Below are 24,724 nucleotides of genomic sequence, written 5' to 3'. Positions count from 1 at the left end.
GTCCTTCTTTGAATGGCCTAGTAGGGTTTGCCTATTTCCTATTTCTAAGACCAGTCCTTAAGTTTATTCCTAAATATTGTTTTTCTCTTTGTAATAAACTCATTTCTCCTTTTATATAAATGTTTTGCTTCTGCTTTCCTTCGGCTTGTTCTAGTCTGATTTTGTGAGTTGAATGATTGGCTCACTAATTTTTAGTAATTTTTGTTCAATGATAAAAGCATTAAAGGCTATGCATATACAGATGCTCCTTAATTTATGATGGGTTACATCCCAATAAGCTCATCCTAAGTTGAAAATTTTCGAAATTGAAAATGCATTTAACATAGTGACTCCATCAAACATCATAGCTTAGCCTAGCCTCCCTTAAACATGCTCAGAACACTTACATTAGCTTACAGTTGGCAAAATCATCTAACACAAGGCCTATTATATAATACAACATTGAATATCTCAAGTAATTTATTGAGCACTGAAAGTGAAAAACACTGGTTGTGGGGGTACTTGAAGTGTGGTTTCTAATGAATGTGTATCATTTTTGCATAAAGTTGAAAATATAAAGCTGAACTATCATAATTTGGGAACTGTCTATACCTCTGATATTGGCTTTAGCCAGTTATAAACTACTCAAAAGTTAAAACTGTTTTCATATCTAGTAGCTATTATGATTAGGAAAGGTATGCACATGCACTTCACCTAGGAACAAATTTAAGAAATGTGAAGATCCTATATAATTAAAGTTTCAAAACTTTCTGAACAACATACGAGAAGTCTTGGATATATAAAGAGAAATAGTTTGTCCTTGTATTAAAAGTAACCAGTAGGATTATATGATTAGATATGGAATGTTAAAAAGCAACAATTATTAAAGCCATTTTGGTTCGCATATTGACTAATGAAATAGTCCAGAAAAATGCTAAAACAAACTCTATACATAAGACTTTAGTATACAATAAAGGTGACCTCAAACTAATGGGAAAAGAATAGATTATTCAGTAAGTATGGATAACTTGAAAAAAATCCTATTCAAGATCCCTTCCTCACATTATACACAGAAACATCCATTTTGATTAAAATGTTAAAAGTAAAAAAAGGTAGAAGAAATGTGGATATAATCTTAGAGATTCCAGGCATGACACTAATAGTGGAAAGCATAAAGATATGTGACCACTAAAATTTAAAACTTGTGTACAAAAGTAAACTTAGGATAAAAATTAAAAGGTAAACAAATTAAAAATATTTCAAATATATGTGTAAAAAAAGTGAACTTTTTAAGATATAAAAAGTTTACATGACTAAATAAAAAGAACACATAAGGAAAAAAGTAAAGGACATGAACAAGAAGTTTCTGAAGTAGCCAAACATATAAAAATGTTTAATTTAAAATTAATCAAACAAATGTAAAATAAAATGTGATATGTTTCATTTAAAAAACGTGTTAATAGGTAAAGTGATAACTAGTGCTTATGAGTGTGAGAAAGTTAAATTCTTAAACATTGCTGAAGGGAGGGTAATAATTTAAACTTCATTTTTCTTACCTATAAAATTGGCACAGTAATGTTGACCTTATAAGGCTATTTTTGACAATTTGGAAATAGCTATCCAAAGACTTAAAAAGATTCAATAATTCTATTTTTAATATCTCTTAGGAACTATCAAAGATGTCCATGAAGATGGATATAAGTTTAATTTATTTAACAGATTAAATATTAGAAATCAAAATATCAAAAACAGTCTATTTGAAATAATTATAAGACCAAAATACTACTCAACTATTAAGATTTACCTTGAAGAATTTTAAAGAATATGAGAAAGCATTAAGTATTAACTAAAAAGGCAGCATATAAAACCAGTTACTTAATATCCATAATGTAACTTTTAACAATATACTTTCTCCTTGTTACAATAGAAAAAAAAAGAAATAAAAAGGAAATCTACCAATGTGTAAATAGCTGTCATCACTGGATGGTGGGATTGTTTTCTATACTTTCAGTATGTCAAAACTTTTAAAGCAAGGAACATATTTTACTTTTATGAACTGTAAAAAAGTTTAAAAATTTTACTTACTGAAATTCAAATTATGCAAATTTACTAGGAGCACATTTTTAGAAAATAAAACAAGAGACTGGCAGTGACTAAATGTCCCTTTGAAATGAAAGAATAAGGGAGTGGCACACCATATTTGTCTTCAAGAAAATTCAGCTGAAATCGACATGGTTGGTGAGTAGTTGGGATAAAACCAAACGGGCTTCAGCTGTAGCAAAGCTAGCAGCCTTCCGATAGAAAAGCCTCTGTGGCAGAGGAGGGTGAGGCTTCCGAATGGACATATGGGAGGGCTGTGCTTTGAACAGTATCCTCATTCTCTAGCTGGTGCCCAGCAGGACAGCTGGGAGGACTTCAAAGGACAACGCAGCCCATCCATCACACAACCAGTAGGCAGCCCACACCCCTGCCACGAAAACGTTGCACTGGTTAACTCATCCTGCAAGAACTCAAGTCAGTGGCTAATTTCAAGACCTGGAAGAGACACTGACTGGTGGCCTGGCAAACTCCTGGCTTAACTGGTTTTGATCTTTGAGATGGAGCCCCAAGCTGGGCAGAGCCACTGCCTGTCCCCAGCTGAGGCTGCCAGAGCCCTTGGCAGGGTTCTGGGGCTGAGCTCAGTCCACTGAGCGGGACAGCTCTGGGGCATGGAAAAGCAAGGAGAGGCTGGGCGCCAACCTTCTCCCCAGCTGTTTTCAATAAGGCTCCACTTCTGAGGTTGCTGGCAGACCTCTGGAAAGATCTGAACCAACCTCACATAATGTTTTCCATCAAACCCACAATTAAGTAATATTCTCTTAACTCATAAACTGCATACAAAACCTTTTTCCTGTCACTTCTCAGCTCTCCTCCTAAGCAACCTACAAGCAGGTCAGGCAGAGGTTACAATACTTTTGCAGGGTCAGTGGAGACTGCATCACAGGCCTCCAGAGGCAATTACTCCTCCCCCTGCTGTACAAGCATGGACGGCGTTGGGTGTTCGTTCTTGGGAAGTACAGGCTACATTATGCAAATCATTTCAGTTAATCCTCCCAATACCGCTGTAAGGTCAGTGTTACCATACTGATTTTATAGGTAAGAAAAAAAATCTCAAAGAAGATAAGTAATTTACACAAGGTCCCCAAATTCAGGCTTGTTCCTCCATAGCTCACTACTTTTCAGGGGAGTCAAACAGAATCACGGGCAAGAAAGTTCCAAGTATCAAAAAGTTATGGCAAGGCTTCCTAGTCTTTTGGCAAGATATTTCACCAGTGTCCCCTCAGGAGTATTCTTCGAGAGCACTGTTAAACACCACACCCTTATTTTGTAATTGAATAAATTAATGACTCCTAGAAAGGCCTAGAATGAAACCGGCCTTCTTCATGAGGTCTTCTGAATGCTTCTTTCCTATACTTTTTGTTGCACATTTTATTGTATTAATATACTGACCACACAGCATAGGGTCTTGTTCATTACTAGTGTTTGTTTATGTGCTAGATAAAGGCTCATTGAGCACCCTTCACTGTTACTGTGCTAGACACTGGGGATGCAAAGAAGGTTAAGGATCTAGTCTCCTCCCACAAGGAGTGCCTACTCTAATAGGGGAGATGGAAAAGACAGATTCAACATGGTAAATTTTTTTTTTTAATTTTAGAGATGGGATTTTGCTCTGTCACCCAGGTTGGAGTGTAATCATAGCTCACTGCAGCCTTGAACTCCTGGGCTCAAGTGATCCTCCCACCTTAGCCTCTCAGTAGCTGGGACTATAGTTGCATACCACTATGCTCAGCTAATTTTTTTTATTTCTATTTTTTGTAGAGACTGGGTCTTGCTTTGCTGCCCAGGCTGGTGGTCTCGAACTGCTGGCTTCAAGCAATCCTCCCCCAACAGCCTCCTGAAGTGCTGGGATTATAGGCATGGGGTACCTCACCTGGCTCTCAGCATTGGCAGATCTTACAAAACACATATAAGTTCAGGAAAGTGTGTGCATGCACATACATTTTAGTACTTCAATCAGGCTGCATTAATGCTTAGTGAGCAAGAACTGAGTCTTTGCATTTCATGCCTCTTAGAACCCAGCTCTGTATTTGTTGTGCACCTATTTTAGAGTCGGTACAGTAGATGTGGCACCTGCCTTAGGATGCTCACTCTCTATTAGGGGAGACAGTATCCAACCCAAAGGCTCCTAGTCTGGGGCCCAGTGAAGACAAATTGACAAATATACTCTGAACAAGAATATGAGTTCAATGGAATGATTAAAATTAATGACTATGTGGGCCAGGACCATGATGAGCAGAGAAGAAAAGAGAAAAAGGGGAACAACAAGTACCAAGTAATTCAACATTTGACCCTGTGTGGCTGGAAGAGTCTCTTAGCTTGAAATTATGAGGTCCTCTATCAGTCAGTCAAGGTCAGTGAACCTCTGGGAAGAAGATGGTTCTCCTTGCACTCACGGCTCTCTCACTGCCCAAGCCTTTGGTTTTCACTTCTTAATCACCTACTGTGTGTCAGGCATCATGGTAGGCACTGAGGTCTCCTGAGCCCTGGGCTGTCTTGATCTTTCTGACGACTAGGATGAAGAGGCCTGATCTCTGAGTCTGCTTGCTGTTCTCGCTCCCTCTGCCACCCCAGCAGACGCCATTACGGGTCTCAGCTCTCACTGGACTCTCTGGCTTCCTGCCTCCCATCCTCCTGACCGCCTGGTACCTGCAGGCCCTGCTGGTCCCCGTGTGGCACCAGGACAAGAGGCCAAGCTGCAGGGCAGATACAGACTGAGGTCTAGTGAAAGATTCTTGGTTTGGAGGGAACCAAGCTATGAGCTGGGGCAGGAAGGAGCTGGTGGAGGGAGGTGCCCCAAATTGACAAGGCGAGTTTGAATTTCACAGATCAGGGAGCAGGTGGGCCATGAAAACTGGTGCTATGTCTTCTGCCTTACTGATAACAATGCAAACTGAAGAAGACAAGCCTCTTGGAAAGTACTTGTGCTTAAAGATGTCCGAATCCTTGTACCATTCACCTCTCTTCTGCCAACTAATCAATCCCAAGGAAATAATATTAAATATGGAATTAAAAACTTCATGTATAAATATGTTGATGAAAATTTAATTTATAAAAGGAAACATTGGAAACCATCAAGATAACTGCCAACAGAGGAATGATTCAGTAAATGGTAGCATATCAAATTTAATGGAATATTCACCATTAAAATTATGGTGACAGAGTGATTTGAAAAATGCTATGTTGGCTGAAAAAAGCAGGACACAAAACAGTATGAATAATTTTAGTTATGACTAAAAGTTACTAAGCACTTATATTACATATGCAGCAAAGATATTTCACTTAAGTAATGCCATATTATAGGTAGTATTATCCCCATTTTATAGATAGGAGCATTACCTGGAGAGTTGGCAAATTACTCATGATCACAGCTGGTAAAGGATGGGATTGAATTAAAAATCAAGCCCCACCCATGGCCTGTGATGCTTCCACAAGCCACTCTGCCCCTGTAGATCCTGTAGTTATCCCTATGCTGAAAACAAAAGAAACCCCCAGCTTAGAAAATAACTATAGGACAGAACGATTAAACAAAACAATAATACAGACTGAGAGCAAAGCAACCATAGGTAATTTTAGCCTTCTTTCTACCTTTGCTTATCTGCTTTCTTAAGTAGAATATTGCATTTTTACTTTAAAACATTCTCAAAGTAAGCCGTTTAGAGTGGTGCTGTGGACAGATCAGTGATCCTGATTATATTACTATAGTACTATGATGCCCATCATTTTATTAGGCAACTGCTATGTGTTGGTGCACATCTGCCATTGCATCAACCCTCCAACTATGCTGGGAAGTAGGAATTATTATTCCCATCTCAGCTATGAGGCCTAGAGAATGTAAGCAGAACAAATTCAAACTCAGATATCCTGGTACAAAATCTGTGCTTTCTATTCTTTCCATGGCCCCACAACACAGAGTTTCTTGATTTCCTGCCCTGATGTCTTTTGATCATTTGAGCTCTGGCAAGTCCATGTTTATAAGCACGGGGCTGGCCACTGCTCCCTGAAAAAGAGGTCAAGGTGAACTGGTCCTCCCTGAGGTATTTACCCACACTCTGCCACAGCTCGAGTCTTGCGCTCACTCTCTCTTCCCCCCTGAAACTTTGGAGAGGTTCAGGAAGCATGACCAAGTGTAGAACAGAGACCTGAGGGCCACAAGGCAGATGAGGCGAAGAGCAGTGAGAAGGGGCCTGAGCCAGTTTGGGAACAGGGCTGAGGGTGTGGAGCAGACGATAGTGGTGATCTGAGTTCAGGGTAGGAGGGGAGATAGAACATAGAACAATGACAGAGCCAGGGGTCTCCAGTCTTCTGCCCAAAAAGCATCTCCTACCACCTTTAGCATCCAGACAGTTCCTTGTTTATGCGCAAGGACATGTGTATATACCCACACGTGATCTCCAGAGTTCCCACTAGGCCTTTGACTGCATCTCCTGAGCAAATGGGCTTATTTTTTAAAGACAAAATGATTTCCAGAAAGCTAATAGTCACATTTGCAGCCCATCTCTAACAACTATAATACAAGACTGTACAGTGCTTATTTCTGTATGCTATTCTTACCCCAGGTTTATTATTTCCTACCCATATTTTCCCTTCTCTATTCTGACTCCACACCTCTACTCCAGAAGATTCTAAGCATTATAAAATTTAATCTATATGATGCATTCTCAAGGGGGTAATATCATCCCTAAGTTGGGGGGGGGGGATAATTGGTTCTCAGGAGTAAGGGGCAAAAAGTCTTACTCTTTTTACATATACACACAGATATACTACAGTACACATATACAGTATAGAGTATAACTGTGGTATTAAATTTGCACTAGAGGATTCCTCAGGAGGGTGATAATGGGGAGATAATGGTGATAATAAGAATCATCAATCCCCATCTCTACTAAACAAAATACAAAAAATTAGCCGAGCGTGGTGGCAGGTGCCTGTAGTCCCAGCTACTCGGGAGGCTGAGGCAGGAGAATGGCGTGAACCCGGGAGGTGGAGCTTGCAGTGAGCCAAGATTGCGCCACTGTACCCCAGCCTGGACAACAGAGTGAGACTCCATCTCAAAAAAAAAAAAAAAAAAAAAAAAAAGAATCACCAATCTATAAGTCAGCAATATGCTCGAGCAGCCCATCAACAGAGAGCCCCTTCCCAGGGCCTGAGATTGTCAGACCCGCCACCCTCAGAAGTAAAATCAGGCAAGACGCAGAAGCCCAGTCAACCCTTCCTCCACTGCCCAGCCACTTCCCACGTGCTCGCCCAGGGGCGGCTGAAACCTGCAGGTGTGATCTTTGCTTCCATCTCTGGAGACTAACAGCTGTCCCTTGAGTGGCTCATAGAAGAACCTGTTTAGGGACAGTGTGGTCAAGTGCAGATTCCTTGGTCTCACCTCAGTGGGTCTGGGTAGGACCCTGCAGGCACCCAGTGGCTTCTGCAGGATCCCACCTTGAGAAACCACTCTCTACAAAGTGCCTCCATGAATGATTCCAGCACTAAGGTGTCCAGAATTTCACTTCAAACCCCAAATAGCTATGTCCTGGCAGCTAAAAATGAAGAGTGGGGGTGGGGTTGGGGATGACTTGACTTTATGACAAAAGAGCTTTGTCTCAGATAATTCATTAATTCAGTACCAGTGTTCACTGTGCATGTGGGGGACTGACTGGCGCCAGTCTGCTCCAGAAACAGTCTCTCCCCACTCCTTTCGGGACTGAGCCATAGCAGCTCTCCCGCCCTCCAGCCCAACACAGTATGGCATTTGATGGGGTTGTGCCTGCACCTGAGCGGACTGGCTGGGGGATGGTGGCCTGGGAACCAGTCTTCCTGGGCCCGACGTCCCCTCGCTGCGCACGGATGAGGCAGGCCCAGCATGACAGGCTGTGGAAAGTATGTTCAGGTGCCTGGCTCCCCTCAGCCTAATGCCTTTTAAGTCAGGATCCAGATTTGATTTGATTTTCCTTGCCTTCCTGGCTCCAACTCTTCCAGGCTCATTTTTCACTCCCCTGTCAGGCTTCCCAGCATTTGGTGGCAGGGTTGAGCCAAGTTCTTCACACTCCACAGACAACCTCCTTCCCAGGCTTGGGACTCTGTGCTCACCATCTAAACTCCAGCTCTCAACAGGCTCTGCCCTGCCCCCACCTTGTCCTGCCGTAATCCCTGCTGGAGTTTTCTGAGTGGCTGAGAGGGACCTGCAACTCTTAGAGGAGTTGCTCAGGGACTCAGCATGCCACCACATGAGAGAAAAACAAGTGAGTCTATTGCTCATCCTCACCATCATTATCAGGACACAAGTCTGTTTTCACCATCACCATCTCCTACCCGCTTTTATTTCAGAGTTCTTCAGCAGAGGCAGGGGACACGGATTAATTTGAAGGAGACATCAGGTCCAATGTGTGGCATCAGAACACGCTTCCTCATTCCCACACGACATGCCAGCACTCAAGGTTGATGTGCATGTAGTGGGTGTGGAAAGTGCATATTTAGAGCCTCAGCAAGTTGAGGATGTCAAACCTTTGAATACAGGGACAGTGTCTTGGTTTTCTTTCTTTTTTAAAAAATTTTATTATTATTATACTTTAAGTTTTAGGGTACATGTGCACAATGTGCAAGTTTGTTACATATGTATACATGTGCCATGTTGGTGTACTGCACCCATTAATTCGTCATTTAGCATTAAGTATATCTCCTAATGCTATTCCTTCCCCTCCCCACACCCCACAACAGTCCCCGGAGTGTGATGTTCCCCTTCCTGTGTCCATGTGTTCTCGTTGCTCAATTCCTCTGTCATCTGTTTATTGCAGGAGTACAAACATCCTGCATACCATTAGTGTTTACTGAAAAAACCTGCAAACTAGTCACTTAAGTCAGCCTGTCACTTAAGTAGCACTGGGGTCAACTGGTAAGCATGCTCATAAAACCACCAGGTCCCTACTCCAAAATCTCGTTTAAAGTTTATTTTTATGGTTGGGCGCGGTGGCTCATGCCTGTAACCCCAGCACTTTAGGCAGCCTAGGCAGGTGGATCACCTGACATCAGGAGTTTGAGACCAGCCTGACCAATGTGGTGAAACCCTGTCTCTACTAAAAATACAAAAATTAGCCCGGCATGGTGGCATGTGCCTGTAATCCCAGCTACTTAGGAGGGTGAGACAGGAGAATTGCCTGAACCCGGGAGGCAGAAGTTGCAGTGAGCCGAGATGGCGCCACTGTACTCCAGCCTGGGCAACAGAGCGAGACTCTGTCTCAAAAAATAAAATAAAATAGAAATAAATGTATTTTTATGAAACCATGTTATGTTGGAACAGGAAGGGGCATCACAGTCATCTGGTTCAACTCTCTCATTTTATAGGATGAGGAAACTATAGCCCAGAGGACAGAGTTAATTAGAGACAAAGACCCAAGCACATGACACCAGAACTGCCCTCCTTCCAGATCACACTGTTGGTCTTAAGAGAGGCAGCTTCTTAGGATAGCTGAAAAGCTGCCCAGTAAATGCGTTTGCAAATGACAGCACTTTGGCATCACAGGGCTGACTGCAGTGCCCCAGAGTATTTAAATCCATCCCTGCTCAGCCATCACCTAACCAAGTCTGACTGAATATCTACCACGGGCCAGGCACTGTCCTAGGTGCTATACAGAACACAAAGATGAATAAGAGATTGTCTAGAGGCTCACATTCTAGAGACAAGTACTTAAATAACCAGAACATAAAGCCAAAGATACACAGTACAGGAAAGCCCCAGGGTGATTCAGCAGGAAAGAGAACACAACCGGAAAGGAAAAGCAGGATGGGCTCCCTGCAAGAGGTGATATTTGGAAGAAGCAGGATAGCACTATGATAGATTAGGGGTCCAGGCTCCAGTTAGAAAGGATGACGGAAGTCCAAGAGGCAAATCCCGGGACCTCCTCAGGGAATGTAGGGCCTGGCAACTGGGAAGAGTGCTGGTCTGGGGAACTAGACCCACATCGTGGAGAAAGGCAAGTGCCAGGCCAGGAGTCTGCAGTCAGAACAACTGGAGGCTTCTGGCCAGAGATGAAGTGCTCCAAGCCAATTGTTGGGAAGACCCTCACAGTAGATGAAGCCTGGAAGGGACTGAGGGAGGAGCTCTGGGAGCACTGGGCCACCAAGTCTCCAGTAACTCTGCCCTCCAGTGGCTGGACAAATGGAATCCTGAGGGGGTCACTAGAGGCCTGGCCTCATCCTTCAGTCGAGCTCTCCTGGAGGGTGCTGTGCTCTTAGAGGCACTGGCCCTCCATGCACACACTTCCCTCCATTTCATTCTGCATATCTTTCCCCAAGTGCTGACAAATGGGAGAGGGGGTAACTAGCACTCTCTACCCTCTAACAAAACTAGAAGGGGTTCTGTAAAATGCCACACAAACCTATGGCATATTATTAAAAATCAAATGTGATCAGAACAAACCACAAAGAAAACTCCAACACCAACTCCAATACAAATAGGCACTGAATAAAATAATAAAATGTTGAAGATGGGAGCAACGGTCAAGATGATTTGGTCCAACTCTCAGCCTGATGTGTAGATCTCAACACCACAGTCCTCACAAGTGATGGCCAGCCCTCCCCAAGCACCTCCTCAAACCACAAACAGCCTACACAGTAGCCAGCTCATGGTAAAGTGCTTCATAGACATTACTTGAATGAATCAAATCTAAACACTCAAGATCTATCTTAAATAAAAACAGAACATTAAGGAGACAAGAGATTAATATTTAGAAAACTTACAGACTGAATAAATAATCTCTTTTTACTGGGCATCTACCAGGAGCTGGCACCGAGGTGTGTTTTATAAAAACGAGGCATGTAAAACAGAGAACACACACTACAACAGAGAAATCATAGAATTTCAGATGTTGAAGCGTCTTAGGGATCATCTGAATCATGATTTTATAAGAAGGAATGTGAGACTCGGGAAGGTTTAGTGGTTTGTAGAAAGTTTAAGGCAACTATGTGGGAACTACAACCCCAGTCCAGGGCTCTTTCCACAACACACTATGTTAATTATCTAATTAAAATCTAAATTGTGGAGTGCAGAATACAACCCTCTTGGAATATGGAAATGGAAAGCAATGCAATGAGGTAGAAGAGCTAGAAAAGGCTTCATAGAGGAAGGAAAGTTTAATTTTCTGTTTTGATATTGAGAATTCATTAGTTGCAAGATCACTGAAGACAGCAATCATGTTTTATTTTTCTTTGTGTCTCCAGAGTCTGGAGCACAGAGGAGGCTCAACTCACATTGGTCATTATTTATGAAAGTAGTGTCTTACTTATTAACTTTACTTAGAGTTGGAAGGAAGATAGATATTAGAAGGAATCTGAATATCCTGGGCTCTCCAGAAATTGTATCTATGTGAACAAATGAACCAGACCTCAGTGCTATTGCTCATGCCTGTGTAGATCCCCTACACCACTTTGAGTATACAGTTAAGAGGAAGAAAACCCCAATCTGGTCTCTTTATCTCTCATCGGTCATTTTACCACTCAGCTTTGTTTCCATTTCAAGGCAGACAGTTGAGATAATTGGAAACACGTTAAAACAATAGGAGCCTAAGGCCTTATTAGTAGAGAGACAGACATATCTAGACAGCGCCAGCCATCTAGTAAGTAAACCTCACTGAGAAATTTTAAAAACGCAGACACTTAAAGAACTTACAACAAAAAATAATTCTATTCATACAGTTCCAAATACTCTTCTAATTTTAGGTAGTGAACATATTGATGGATTTTCTATGGTTGTGATCAGAGTGTGCACAGTGTTTGTTCTACTTTTCTTCCTACTTTGTTATTCACACGCATTTTCATTTATGGATATAGCTACCACAATGACAGATAGGTGATTATGTAATATCTGCCATATTGATGTGTTTGTATAATAATCTATCTCCTTTTGAGTACAAACTAGTTCCTTTTTTGTTATTAAAAATAGTGCTTTGGACATCTTTGTAGCAACCACATTTTTTCTTCTCCTTTATGAGTTAAGTTATAGTGTCAAAAGCAGAATTCTTGGCAAGGCACATCAACAGTTTTATTGCCCTTGTAACATTCTGCCAATCTAAGCCCCAAGGAGGCTGAACCAATAATCAGTACTTCCAACAAAGGAAAACCTCACCTGTTTCCTCACAGTCCCAGCAGTGGGTCTTGGTATCTTATTTTGCTAGTTTTTTAGGTGCATAAATACTTTTAAGGTATTTTGATTTCCGTTTGTTTAAATGCCAGCAGAGTTGTGTAATTTTTAAAATGCAGTGTTATATATTTTCCATGCCCGGACTTTGTCTACACTTCTTTCACTGTAAACTGTGTATTCATCTTTGACAATCTGTCAAATAGAATCTGGACATTGAACTCAGAGAGCTGTACTGAGTCTTCTTGCAGGCATTTTTATTGTGCTTTTAAAAAATATACAGAAGTAATTCCTGCCTACTGTTTACAAAAAATTCAAGCAATAAGAATGTGTATAAAGTAAAAGGTGAAAGTTGAGGGTATAAAATGGCTAAAGGTTTCTTTCCTTTTTTATCTTTCCCCTCCGTGCAATAGTATTACTTCTCAGCTATAACCCTTGACATAATCCATTTTTCTTTTAATTATTTTTATTTTGCTCTGTGTCTATTTCTTGATTGAAGAATTTAGACAGCACTTAGTGGAGTTCCACAGGAGTGATGAGAAACTTCTCTGGCTTACGGTGCCTCCCTCTTACTGGCCTTGACTTGATTTTTAGATCTTTTATTGGACATTTATAGCATAATCACTAACTCCAATGCCTACAGGGGCTGGGCAGGAAACACAGGTAGGGAATGTGGGCTGGGACAAGAAATGTCACGAGGCCCTTGCTGTCCATTTCCTGCTTTCCCATTATGAATATAGTCTTGGCTAGGAGAAAAGCAAAGCCCTCACTGGCAACAGGCACTTGTCCTTAGTGTTGGGAGATGCCTTGGAATGGTGGGGACTATAACGACCTGGAAACTAATGCCAGACACAGTGATGGCACCCTCTGGGCCAGTGTGGCCATGTGGAAACATTGCCAGCTCTAATTTGTAAAGAAAAGCCACTTATACACGAGTCGTATGTGTACATCTTCCATTTGCAAATCTTTGCTCAAACTTTTTGAGAACACCACTGGCCAAACACAAAAGGTCTGTGTGCCAAATACGGCCCATGAGTTGACTTCCTTTTTTTTTTACCTCTGTCATTATGGTTTTAAGTCACATACTTAAACCTGTTATTTGACCCATCCATTTTAGACGGAATCTCTTTACTTCCCACTGTGTAAGATAGGGACATTAGTATCACTATATTTTTCTCTTCCTCTGTTTTTCTGTCTCTACCTTACCATTCACCATCCCTCTACTTCTGGCTTGTCAAAACTTACATGATTTACTTTCTGTTCTGTAACTATAATGAACACTTTTGAGTTTTGTCTATGGATTGATTTTTAAAAACAACAATTTTCTTGATAGCAATATTATATTGTATAAATGTTGTTTTCAGACATCTGGTGTCCATGAATTAACTGTTAACCATCAGTGGCTGAAGAACTAGTTTCCAAATGCAGGTGGCTTCTGTGGGTTTTCTACCTCTTAGGAGTAGTCCTATCTCCCTGAATGAAGGGGCGGACTGCAAGCCCCACATGGAGAATGTCTATTAGCAGTCATGGTCACAGGCTTGATCATGGAGCAAGTGGACAGATGATGGCACATCCAACACACTTCCATCCTGTTTCTTATAAACTAACATCTACAGCAGGAGCTTCAATTCTCTCCATATACATGTTTAGTAAATAGGCTTTCCTTTAATCACCCCGACTTCTGCCCTACATCCACTCCTAATCTCCAAATCCTTTAATCTCAAATATATGGCTGAAGCCTCACCCCTTAACTGTTCTGCAGGCAGAGCTAATATGTCCTTCAATGCAATGCCAAGAAAATCTCTCATCCACTAATGTCCCTCTCACGTTTTTAGCGCAGCTATGAATGCATTCTCTTTGGACCTCTTCATGTTTATTTCGATGTCATATTTGTCAGGAAGGGAAGTTAATACGTCTGTTCAGTCCACCATTTTGAACCCAAAGTGACCACCAGCTGTTGACTACGGTAAACTTTCAGTAATACTTGCCCTGCCACTTCTCATACTTCTGCTTTCCCTTTGAGTACTTTGGGAACTCTGTGACACCTGGTCTACCAGCCACATGGAATAGACACCTGTGGAAAATTTGGGAGCACATTCAAGCTTGCTGGGATATCAAGGTTAGCATTCTACAATGAAGATGAAGGACAAAGATTCTCTCATCAACAGATCATATTTTTCTTTGAATGAATCTTGAGAATTCACGTAATTCTCAAGAATGTAATGCCTTCATTTTATTGTGAATGGAACAACTATTTCCAGTCTATCTTCTAGCTGTGGGTTAGTGTTATACAGTATGCGAAGTGGAATTATGTATGAGAATGCTCTCGATCAGCCCTGTCTGAAAGGACATTCTATGATAATGGAAATGTTCAAGAATCTGTGCTGTCCAATACGGTAGCCATTAGCCCCATGTGACTATTGAGCACTTAAAATGTGGCTGATGTGGCTGAGGAATTGAATTTTCAATTTTATTTAATTTAAATTCATGTTAATTTAAATTTAAGTAGCCACATGTGACTAGTGGGTAGGTATCCTATTGGACAACGCAATTCTGCTTGAACAGCTCACTGTCATTGAAGAAGCAAAAGATAAACAATAATGGATCAAATTATAAATTGATTTAAAAACTGATAAAGAGTAGGCTGGGCATGGTGGCTCACGCCTGTAATCCCAGCACTTTGGGAGGCCGAGGTGGGCAGATCACCTGAGGCCAGGAGTTCGAGACCAGCCTAGCCAACATGGTGAAACCCTGTCTCTACTAAAAATACAAAAATTAGCCGGGTGTGGTGGCACACGCCTGTAGTCCCAGCTACTCAGGAGGCTGAGGCAGGAGTGTTGCTCGAATCTGGGAGGTGGAGGTTGCAGTGAACCGAGACTGTGTCACTGCACTCCAGCTTGGGGCAACAGAGTAAGACTCCATCTCAAAAAAAAAATTGATAAAGAGTAAAAATAAGTCTCATATATATATATATGTATTATAGGCGTTCAGAGAAGGGAAGAATTGAGGGTTAGAAAGTTCAGGATTAGAGGTGTGAAGTGGATCTGTGTGCTAGTGTGAAAACAAAAACACCGAAAGACATTCAGTAAAACGAGCAAGTTGCAGATGGTTACTAGAGGCTGGAAAGGGTAGTGGGAGGGTGGGGGTGGGGGAGGAGGGGGGGATGGCTAATGGGTACAAAAAATATAGAAAAAATAAGACCTACTATTCAATAGCACAACAGGGTACCTATAGTCAATAATAATTGTATTTTTCAAAATAAAGAGTGTAATTGACTTGTTTGTAACTCAAAGGATAAATGCTTGAGGGGATGGATACCCTATTCTCTACAATGTGTTTATTTCACATTGCGTGCCTTATCAAAATATCTCATGTACCCCATAAATATATATTTCCTACTATGAACTCACACAAAAAATAGAAAGAGCAAATTGTAGGTTATTATGCATACATGGCCCATTTGTGTATATACAAGAACATTTAGATATATGCTCATATTTGTATAGATCATTTCTGAAAGGATACTCAACATTATCAATGGTGGCCACCTATGGAGAGTAGAAGTAAGGGCTAAGGCAAATAACTTTTAACTTTGTCTGAATTTTTGTTTTAAAAATAGTTTAGCATTTAAATCATGTTTTTCTCTGTAACAAAGTTATAGGCACAGAGATTATTAGTGAATAATACCTTTTTAAAAGGCCAAAGTAGTCAACTCTTTCCTGTGGCTATTAGTCAAGAATGATCTTATATGATTATTGTGAATTTTCTACATCCTATAACCATGGCTCTTCTGTACTCTAATGAAGTGCTTTAAAAGGAAGCATAAGGAAAGTAGCCTGAAGGAGGTAGAATTTAAATCAGATCCTGAGGCTGGGTAGAATGGAAAGAAGGAAGGGCATTCTTGATATAGGCACAGGCTGTGGAGGAGCAGGAAGCAGGTGCACAGGGGTGTAGCTGGTGCAGAATGAGGGCTCTGAAGCCAGGCAGGGAGTGCTGATGGGGTAACAGAGACACAGGACCCTAAAAGAAATACAGGGTCAAATCCTTATGGGCTTGACTGGCAAGACACCAGGAGTCTTAGACACTTCACCACTGTGGTTCTCCTCAGGGGCACCAAACACTGCTTGAGCATTCATCATATGGCAGGCATTCATCTTATTCAAAGATGGATAAGAAACAGTCAACGCGTTCAAGGAACCAGATGAGACATGTGAAGGGGCAGTGTCATGCGGCAGGAGGAACATGAGACTTAGGTCCATTAAAACTGGCTCTAACACTTACTGGTGTAAATGTTATAATCCCTTGGAGTCCCCAGGTTTTCTTACCCTATAAAAATCAGGATAAAAGCTGCCTTGCCAGGAGGATAAAATGATTAAGATTGTAAGCCTGGCACCAATAAGCCATTAACAAATATGTTAGTCCCCTTTCTATCATATCTACCCCATTCCTAACCCCAAACCAATAGGAAGATAAAATATGCTTCTTGTTTACCCTTTCTCCACAAAGGTGGGGCCAGAGCAAAGGATTTGCACTGTGCCTGTGTGGGCCAGGGGAGCAGGACCATCACCAAAATACATCAGATGGAAGAAGGGAGGGAAAGGCGACAAGGCTGGAGGGTGAGGAGCTGGTCATCAAAGGCCTTTTAAGCAGTGCTGCAGAATTTCATTCAAGGGGAACCATCCAAGGTTCCAGCGTATAAAGCAGGAGGTGGCACCGTCAGATCTACGTGGTAGGAAGATCACTTAAGTAGCAGAAGGAAGGATGAACTGGAAGGGCAGAAATCAGAGCAGGAAACCAGTCTTCAAGCCACTCCCAGCCTCATCTTAATCTCTCAATTCCTATAGTAGAAACTATTTCTTGAAGAAATTCAAGCACCTAATTATACATTGTTATATCTTGCTGTTCTATATGCACATTCTTCTCCAGAACCACATCATTAAGACTCCTGAGGACAGAAAGCAAACCAGACATTTCTTTCAAATTTCTCAAAGTGCTAAACATGGTGGCTGACTGCTTCTGAGCTGGAAGTGAACTGAGTTGAAAGTCATTGGGAGACGGATACACTACTGTTTAAAGTGGAAATTGAGGAATTATTCATGCTTCCATGGTTCAGTATTTTCATGTTCCCTTCCTCCACCTTCCACAGCTTAGAAAGAAACATGCCTTGACAGGGCCAGGGCTGGCTCTTTATCACAAAGCCCACTTCAGCAAACGCTAAGGCCAGCAGTGTGAGCCGAAACCTCATTTGGGCTGTACTTCTCAAGAGACACTAAAGTATTAGCTCATCTGAGTCATAGCACAGCCAAGGCTTGTCACCACGTTTGCTTTTTTTTTCTGATAAGAATAAATTCCAGGGTAGAAGGGAAGAAATCTCCAGTAATTTCAGCATTTTTCCCACCATTGCTCTCTTTTCATACTTGACTCTGGTGGGGAAAGCAGCCCATCAACACTTCAGCTGCCAGCATGGGCAACAGAGCAGCTAGGGGTGTTTCCACCAGCCCCTGGCATTCGTGGAGACCTGGCTGTCTATACATGGAAGCCCCCAGCCACCCCTGAGGCCCAGCAATGAACACCAGACAGTGGCGCAGTCCTGTGCACTTCTCGCCCCATCCTACTTACATCCTGTTCTACTAGGCACGTGAGCGGAACACAGAGCCCACGTCTGAATTTTCATCTATCTCACTGTCCTCCCAAGCAAACAGCTGCCCTTTGACCCTGCCCCCCAAGGCCTAACAACATCTTCTCATGGGAAGAGGCCTACACAGGTGTTAAAAGTGTGCTCAGGGCCATTTGGTAAAGAATTCCTGGGTCCTGGGTGCCCAGCACATGGGGGAGGTTTGCTCCGGTGGGCATATCCCTTGGGCAGACAGACAGGTCTCCTGCTCTGCTGCTCTATGGAGAGAGAACAGCTGGATAAAGGAACAGGGGCTTCTAGGTTGTGGGCACGGGAAGAAGGATCTGGTTGCCTGGGTCTAAAGGTGGAAATGAGATAAAGTTGTATTGATTCCTGAAAATATAGTCTCCTCAAGCTTTGGGCTGGCAAAGCTAAAAAAAAAAAAAAAAAAAAAAAAGGAACGGAAGGGAAGGAGAGGGGAGAGGAGGGAAGGGGCTTAGGTCAAATCAGTAGACACTAATCAAATAGTAGTTGTTGACTTCCTCTCATAAACCCTAGGTCCTGCTGGTTCAAGCCTAATGGCCACAGCCAGGGAGTGAATGAATTCTTCGAGAATGATTTCACTGCAGGACCACAATCAACTTAGAAAAAGGAACCCCCATCCCTGTGCAATGTCTTCTCTCCTATTCATTCCCTTCATTTAAGGAGCCACTATCTCCACATGCATCTCGCGAGCTATTTATCAGTTAGGAATACTTTCTGTAACATTTCCTGTGTGAATCACTGCAAAGATCGTATCTGGGACACGCTTTGAGCTTTAGGATTTGTGTCTCTTAGCTGCTGGTTCTTTTCACTCCCTCCATTGCTGTCCCCCTACCCCCAAACAATCCTTAGTGTGCAGGCTTGTTGCCTCATGGTTTTAATCTGGCTGCCCAAGCACCAGGCATTACACCTGTATTCAAGGCAGGAAGCAAGGGAAGGGTGGAATATGAGAGCACCAGTGATGTCTTTTTATCTTCCTTTAATCAGAAAAGCAAGGGCTTTTCCAGAAGCTCCCTATCTGACTTCAGCCCAAATGTGTCACTGGGCTACCCTTAGCTGCAAAGGAAGCCTCTACAGTGGACCCCATCATGGAACAGGGCAAAGGCAAAGGGGCCTGGTCATGGGTTATGTGTTGGCTACCCAGTGTATCTCCCACAAGGTGGAAAAGCCCTAAAGGCTGTGAGGGACTGAGCCCACAGAGATGAACATCTCATCATTTGGAGCTCCTCGGAAAGAGGCTTGAACCACCAGGGGGTGCCTATTATCCCATCTTAATGTCACCCAAGTCTCTAGGTAGAAAGAGGAGCTTTATTGAAGGAAGTGGTTCATTAAGTCCTTTGTCTAAAAATAGGCATAAAAAGGAAATGGGGCAGAGTAGGCAATGGTTCTTAACGTCTTATGAGAATAAAAACCAAAAGCACACATTTGAAGAACTTCTGATTGGCAGCTCCAAAGGCAGTAGGAAACAAATCTTTAGAACTTTGTCACATCTGTGGTGTCCACTGTGCTTCTCAGTGATGGGAGGGTCCCTGAACCTCTTTCAGAAGAAGCTGGAAAGTCCTAGGACCCTCCACTGCCTCCACTGTGGGGGCAACTTCACGGAGGAAAGCAGGCAGAGGTGCTGTGGACAGAGGCCAGGAAGAAGATTCCTGTCAGCTGTGATGGGGACCAGCCTGGGCCCAAGAAGTTGCTTGAAGGCATACTTTTTAAGTTAGTCACTCATAAGAGGTTCTGCAAGAGCTCAGTTACCAGAGAAATGTGCTCCTGAGGCCATCCTGAGAGTGATACCAGGACTGGTTCTGTGACGACTGAGCACCTAGAACAGGACCTGGAGGGAGGGGTGTGTCCCAGGACCTGGAGGGAGGGGTCGGCTGCAGGCAAGGTCAAGTGGCCCCAACAGTGAAGGCTGACATGCATTGAAGGCAGATCACCACTGACTATGCCCAATAGGGAACTGCAAGTTTTGAGTGTTTGGAGCTTATTATAACCAGCAACTCCTGCTCAAAAACCATGCCACCTCAGGCTAACACCACCTAACTTTTCACTTCTTTGAGGTCACCAGGTCAGAAACACCCCCTGTTTAACTTCGTCTTTGGTATCAAAACAACCAGCTCTCTTCTTCTGGGATCATGTGATGTGGCCCTTCCCTGATGCAAAAATCTCTTTGTGTTGTTTCCTACACTAACAATACACACTTGCAGCATGCTAGCTTCCAGGGCATTTTCTTCTACAGTTTCTCTGTCTGCATTTGTCTCTGCAAGACAGCTGGATGCTTTCGACGTCTCTCTGGAATAGTCTTTCTTCTGTATACACCAGTGTGCTGCCAAGGCATTGTTCTGGGTTAATTCAAGTCAGGTGGTAAGTGGTCAAGTAGTACTGCAGTCTGACTCATAAGGAACACATGCATTTTGACATATAGTCCACATGTAATAGACAAGGTCAACTATTTCATCCATATAAGAAAAATAAAATTTTCACATAGAGAAAGCTACATTTTAAGAATACTGCAGTCAACACTGAATTAAATGACTCTAAATTGTTCACGTTAAAATGGTTAAATTTATGTTATGTAAATTTCAACTCCTTAAGAAAAATACTGTCTTACCAAAGTATACTTTCTAACTTTATGAAGTACTTTCACTATCTATCAACTTTTCTTCTTGCACCCCTGTGGGCCAGAAATACAGAAAAGCCAGTTGTCTTTTCTCAGAGAAGGAAACCTTAGCCACATAGAAGGTGTGGCTTGCCAACCAGAGGACACTGAGCTCCAGTGTGTTGGCTCCTGGCCAGTGCTCAGGAGATGGAAGTTCCAAATCAAGTCACTCAAGGCATAGTTCTTTCATGACACTAAGGTCAGCAAAGGAAGCAAAGGCATCATCACATGACATGGAGGCTGCCGTCTCTTCCTCTCCACGTTTGTTTGAATTGAGGAAGGAATTTGCGTCTCAGAAGCAGTATGGCAGGAGAGTGGGTGTGCAGTTAAGATCTATTTTGCTGTCTGAGTCATTTCTCAAATGTTTTTACTTTTTAATTTTCTAAGCATATAATTCAGTATTTTGTAAGTACTGTACATTAAAAAGTTGTACAACCACCACTACTAATTTCAGAACATTTTCATCAGCCCCAAATAAATCCTGTACCTATCAGCAGTCACTCCCCATCTCTTTTCCCCCCAGCCCTTGGTGACCACCTTTCTACTTTCTGTCTCTATAGATATTCCTATTCTGGACATTTCATATAAATGGAATCCTATAATCAGTGGCTTTTTTGTGTCTGGCTTCTTTCACTTAGCATAATGTTTCATCCATGTTATAGCATGAGTCAGTACTTCATTCCTTTTTATAGTCATCTAAGTCATTTATGAGCCCCCAGCGATTCTTCCTGTTGCTTCTTTCCTGTTAGCTATGAGGGTAAAAGGACAGAGGGAACCAGAGTCAGGGCAACAGAAGACAGCCTTCATCCTGGTAGTGCCCAGAGAGAAACAGACTCCTCAGGAACATCACTAACATCCCCAACAATCTTCTGGTAAAAGATATGAAGGGACTAGTAGGTCAGAATCATTAGCAAACAGTCTTGACTACACAGGTCCATGCACAGCATGCAATTCAGTACAGCCCCAGGCCATTTTCAAGGCAGCAACCCCTGCAAACTCTCCAGACAACCACGTAGCCAGACCCGCCACTTACACAGAGGTAAGGTCTGGCATCATACAAAAAGAATCATCTGCCTGACCCCCTCCTACAAACTTTCAGGAGCTCCCTCTTAGACTGCTGAGTCATAGTGCAACTATTCTTCAGTGTTCTCTTCTCCTTTGAGTACAAGGTAGAAAAGGAATGATCATGCCTATTTGTAGAAGAGGAAGTGGAGTCCCAGTAACAGCAAGGGACCAGTATTCATTTACGACAGGTGACAGAAGTGAAATGAGAGGTCCTATTACTGCTCCGGGTATACCAAGTGGATGTACAAGAAGGTCGGCTAACTAAACATTCCTTCCACGGAAAAAGCAAGAGAAAAATTACAGTCAATTCTCAATTGTCCAGATTTGAGGACATATATAAACCCAAGCTGTATTCTTCCTGCCACTGGACCGTGTTTTCTTTTTCTGTAATACGTAGCATGTACCCAGAACACAACCTACATTAACAGCAAAACATCACAGGATGGTCAACTTGCAGCGTCCTCCCCACCCCCAAGTTCTCCAGCACAGACCAAAGCCCATCACAAACAAAAGAGAAAAGTGGCACAGGTTCATTTTACATGAAGGTCCAAAAGAAAACTGAGCCTTCTATTAGATCCAGCCGGCCCAGGAAAAGGCTTGACAAGGAGCAGTGGTCCCTGCCCATCCTTCCCCACAGCCTCCCCATCCAGCCACACTTCTTACCCGCCCTTCGAACTTGGCGGTGGCTCCTTCTTTGATGCAGAGGTTCCGAGGGGGCAAAATGAAAGCAGGGGCCTCTGTCAGGGGCATGGAGTCAACTCTTGAGGGATCCACACTGAGGGAGGTTTTGGAAATGTGTGACGAGGCAACCAGTTTCACATCCCCCATGGTCTGCAAAAAGGAAGGAAGAGGACCAGGTCAGATGAGACAAAGCACAGCCCTGTCTTCCCTTCAGGCATCAGGTGTGTCCAGTCTGGAGGTGTGGCTTTTACGTGGAGCAGATCCCCAGTTAGGTCAGTGTCCATCCACAGCTCCTCTGTGAAGATGAGAGGCTCTGTCTTTTATACACAAAGTGCCAGGACAAGGCCGAGCCCATCCCAGACAAATGTTCTAGTTCCCAGGGCAATGCCCTGCCTCCTCAAAACCCTGTGGGGAATTTCCCATCTTTTCACTGACCCCTTCTTCTAGAAAAGGGGAAGCTGGGGACAAGAATGGAGAAATAGTTCTTATAATAGGTATCTATAATCTGTATTTAATAGTCACTAACTCTTCAGGACCAACATCTACATTAAGCACTTCTGGTAGAAAGTAGAAACTGCTTTAGCCTGAACTGCAAGAGCTCGCAGGCTATAGAAAGATGGGATCCATACTCCAAGAGAAGAAGGTAGTTTGGGGTTAGTATGGCAAGGACCCTGGGTGAGGTAAGGGGAGAGTCTTGGCTGAGTGAAGGGAAGGAGGCAGGCAAGGGGGGACATCCCACCTCTGAGGAGCAGATTGTGAACAAGGCTCCAAGATCACAGATCATCAGAGAAGGGGGGTGTTTTCAGATTATCCAGGCTAATGCCTCTGTTTATAATTGAAGCCCAGAGAGGGTAAGTCACTTGCCTCAGGAGACAGAGCAAAATGATGGCATCACTGGCAAGAACACCTTAAGCCCTGACTCCTGGTCCAGGGCCTACTGGAGACTAGATAAGATGTGACTGGGGCTGGCAAGGGTAGCAGAAGAACGGGCTGACGTGAGAAGTAACAGATGACTACCCATTAGAGCGATCGTCAACTCTTTTGTGATATTTTATTATTCTTAATTTTAAATACATTTCATCATAAAACTTGAAAATTACCAATATGTAAAAATAATAAGTTATCATTTATTGAGAATACATTCTGTTCCAGGCACTGTATCAAGCACTTTATACATTATTTCATTTGTTTTAATCCTCAGAACAACCCCATGAGGTATGTATAGTCATCATTTTGCAAATAAAGAAGCTGAGGTCAGACAGATGGAATAACTTGCCCATTACACAGCTATTGAGTGGCAGAAGTGGAAGTTAAACCCAGGTTTATCAGGCTCCAGAGTTCTTTTAAAATGTGAAAATGTGAACCTGAAATAAAAGTTTTTTAAGTGAAAATATCCATAATTCTATTATACAGAATGGTGGTACATTTCCCTCCAATTTTGTTTTTATCAATATAGAAAAACACATATCTCACATGGTTGAAAGCATACTATGTACATAATGTTTTCTATTTTTTCCCTACAACTTTTCTTAAAATAAGGGGGAAAAGTTGCTTTTAAGAAATTTGATTTTCAAATATCCATCATATTGATACATGACTTACATAACTATCTCCCTACTGCTGGCCATTTGGATAGTTTCTAAATCTTTTATGATGCCCGGTGATGAGCCTACGTGTGCTGAAATCTATGCCTGAATTCCTAAAGATTTCCTTAGGAATGATTCCAAAAGTGGAATTATTATAAGTACATATCTGAGTTCTTGATTGCAAGCAACAGAAGCTAACTCTGGCTCTTGTAAACAGAGAAAGGATTTGTTGGAAAGATAGTGGAGTTTCAGGGGGAGTTTCCAAAATCCATAGAAAAATCTGAAGAACCAGGCTGGGAAAATGTTGCAGTTAAGAAGAGCTAGGTGGTCGGACTCCAGTCAAGGCCATTGGACAACCATTGCCACCACCTGGAATACATCCTAAGTGTCCCTGTCCCAGGTTCCAAGTGCAGGTGGGGACAGCTCCAGGCTGATGATCACTTCTTACCACAAAATCCCTGGTGACCGGCCCAGACATGGGACACACATCTGCTGAACTGAAGAGAAGCCATATTCCTAGATTTGCTTTTCTGTTCATTTTCTTTGGCTGTCTGGTCACACACTTAAGTCCTATGCTGTGAGTCAGGTAAGCTGACACAAATGAACAATGCTCTCTGGGGCATGTAATTAGTTTGTTTAAATTTAATAATCTCTAACAAAAATAAAATGGGGATATCTCTTGTGAAGTTCAAGTGAAAGCAGCAAAGGGACTAGGCTCATTTGTAATAGGGCACATCCCCTGCTTGATAAACCCAGCTTTCTCTTTCACTGATAAGATATTAGCTTTGCAAACAAAATTCCTTTCCGAATGGTAAGACTCACAGGTTCCCTGCAGTAGGTAACAATAAAAGCAAACACTTGTGTAGCACTTACTAGATGTGGGG

The 24,724-nt window shown here is 42.5% G+C and overlaps 1 protein-coding gene across 10 annotated transcripts in view; it reads right to left on the bottom strand.

Annotated features, from left to right (window-relative positions):
• MYLK (myosin light chain kinase) overlaps window positions 1–24,724 on the bottom strand; it is a 280,320-nt gene that overhangs the window by 162,183 nt on the left and 93,413 nt on the right. For all 10 annotated transcript variants that reach the window (XM_054551385.2, XM_024245412.3, XM_054551384.2 and 7 more), the window contains one exon: window positions 22,237–22,404. In XM_054551385.2, the coding sequence (XP_054407360.2) occupies window positions 22,237–22,401 (165 nt within the window). In that variant the 5' untranslated portion in view covers window positions 22,402–22,404. The remainder of the gene's footprint in view (window positions 1–22,236; window positions 22,405–24,724) is intronic.

This window comes from Pongo abelii, chromosome 2, assembly GCF_028885655.2.
Source record: "Pongo abelii isolate AG06213 chromosome 2, NHGRI_mPonAbe1-v2.0_pri, whole genome shotgun sequence".
Classification (NCBI taxonomy): domain Eukaryota; kingdom Metazoa; phylum Chordata; class Mammalia; order Primates; family Hominidae; genus Pongo; species Pongo abelii.
Note: the sequence above shows the minus strand (reverse complement) of the source record. Positions and strands in the feature narration are given on the sequence as shown.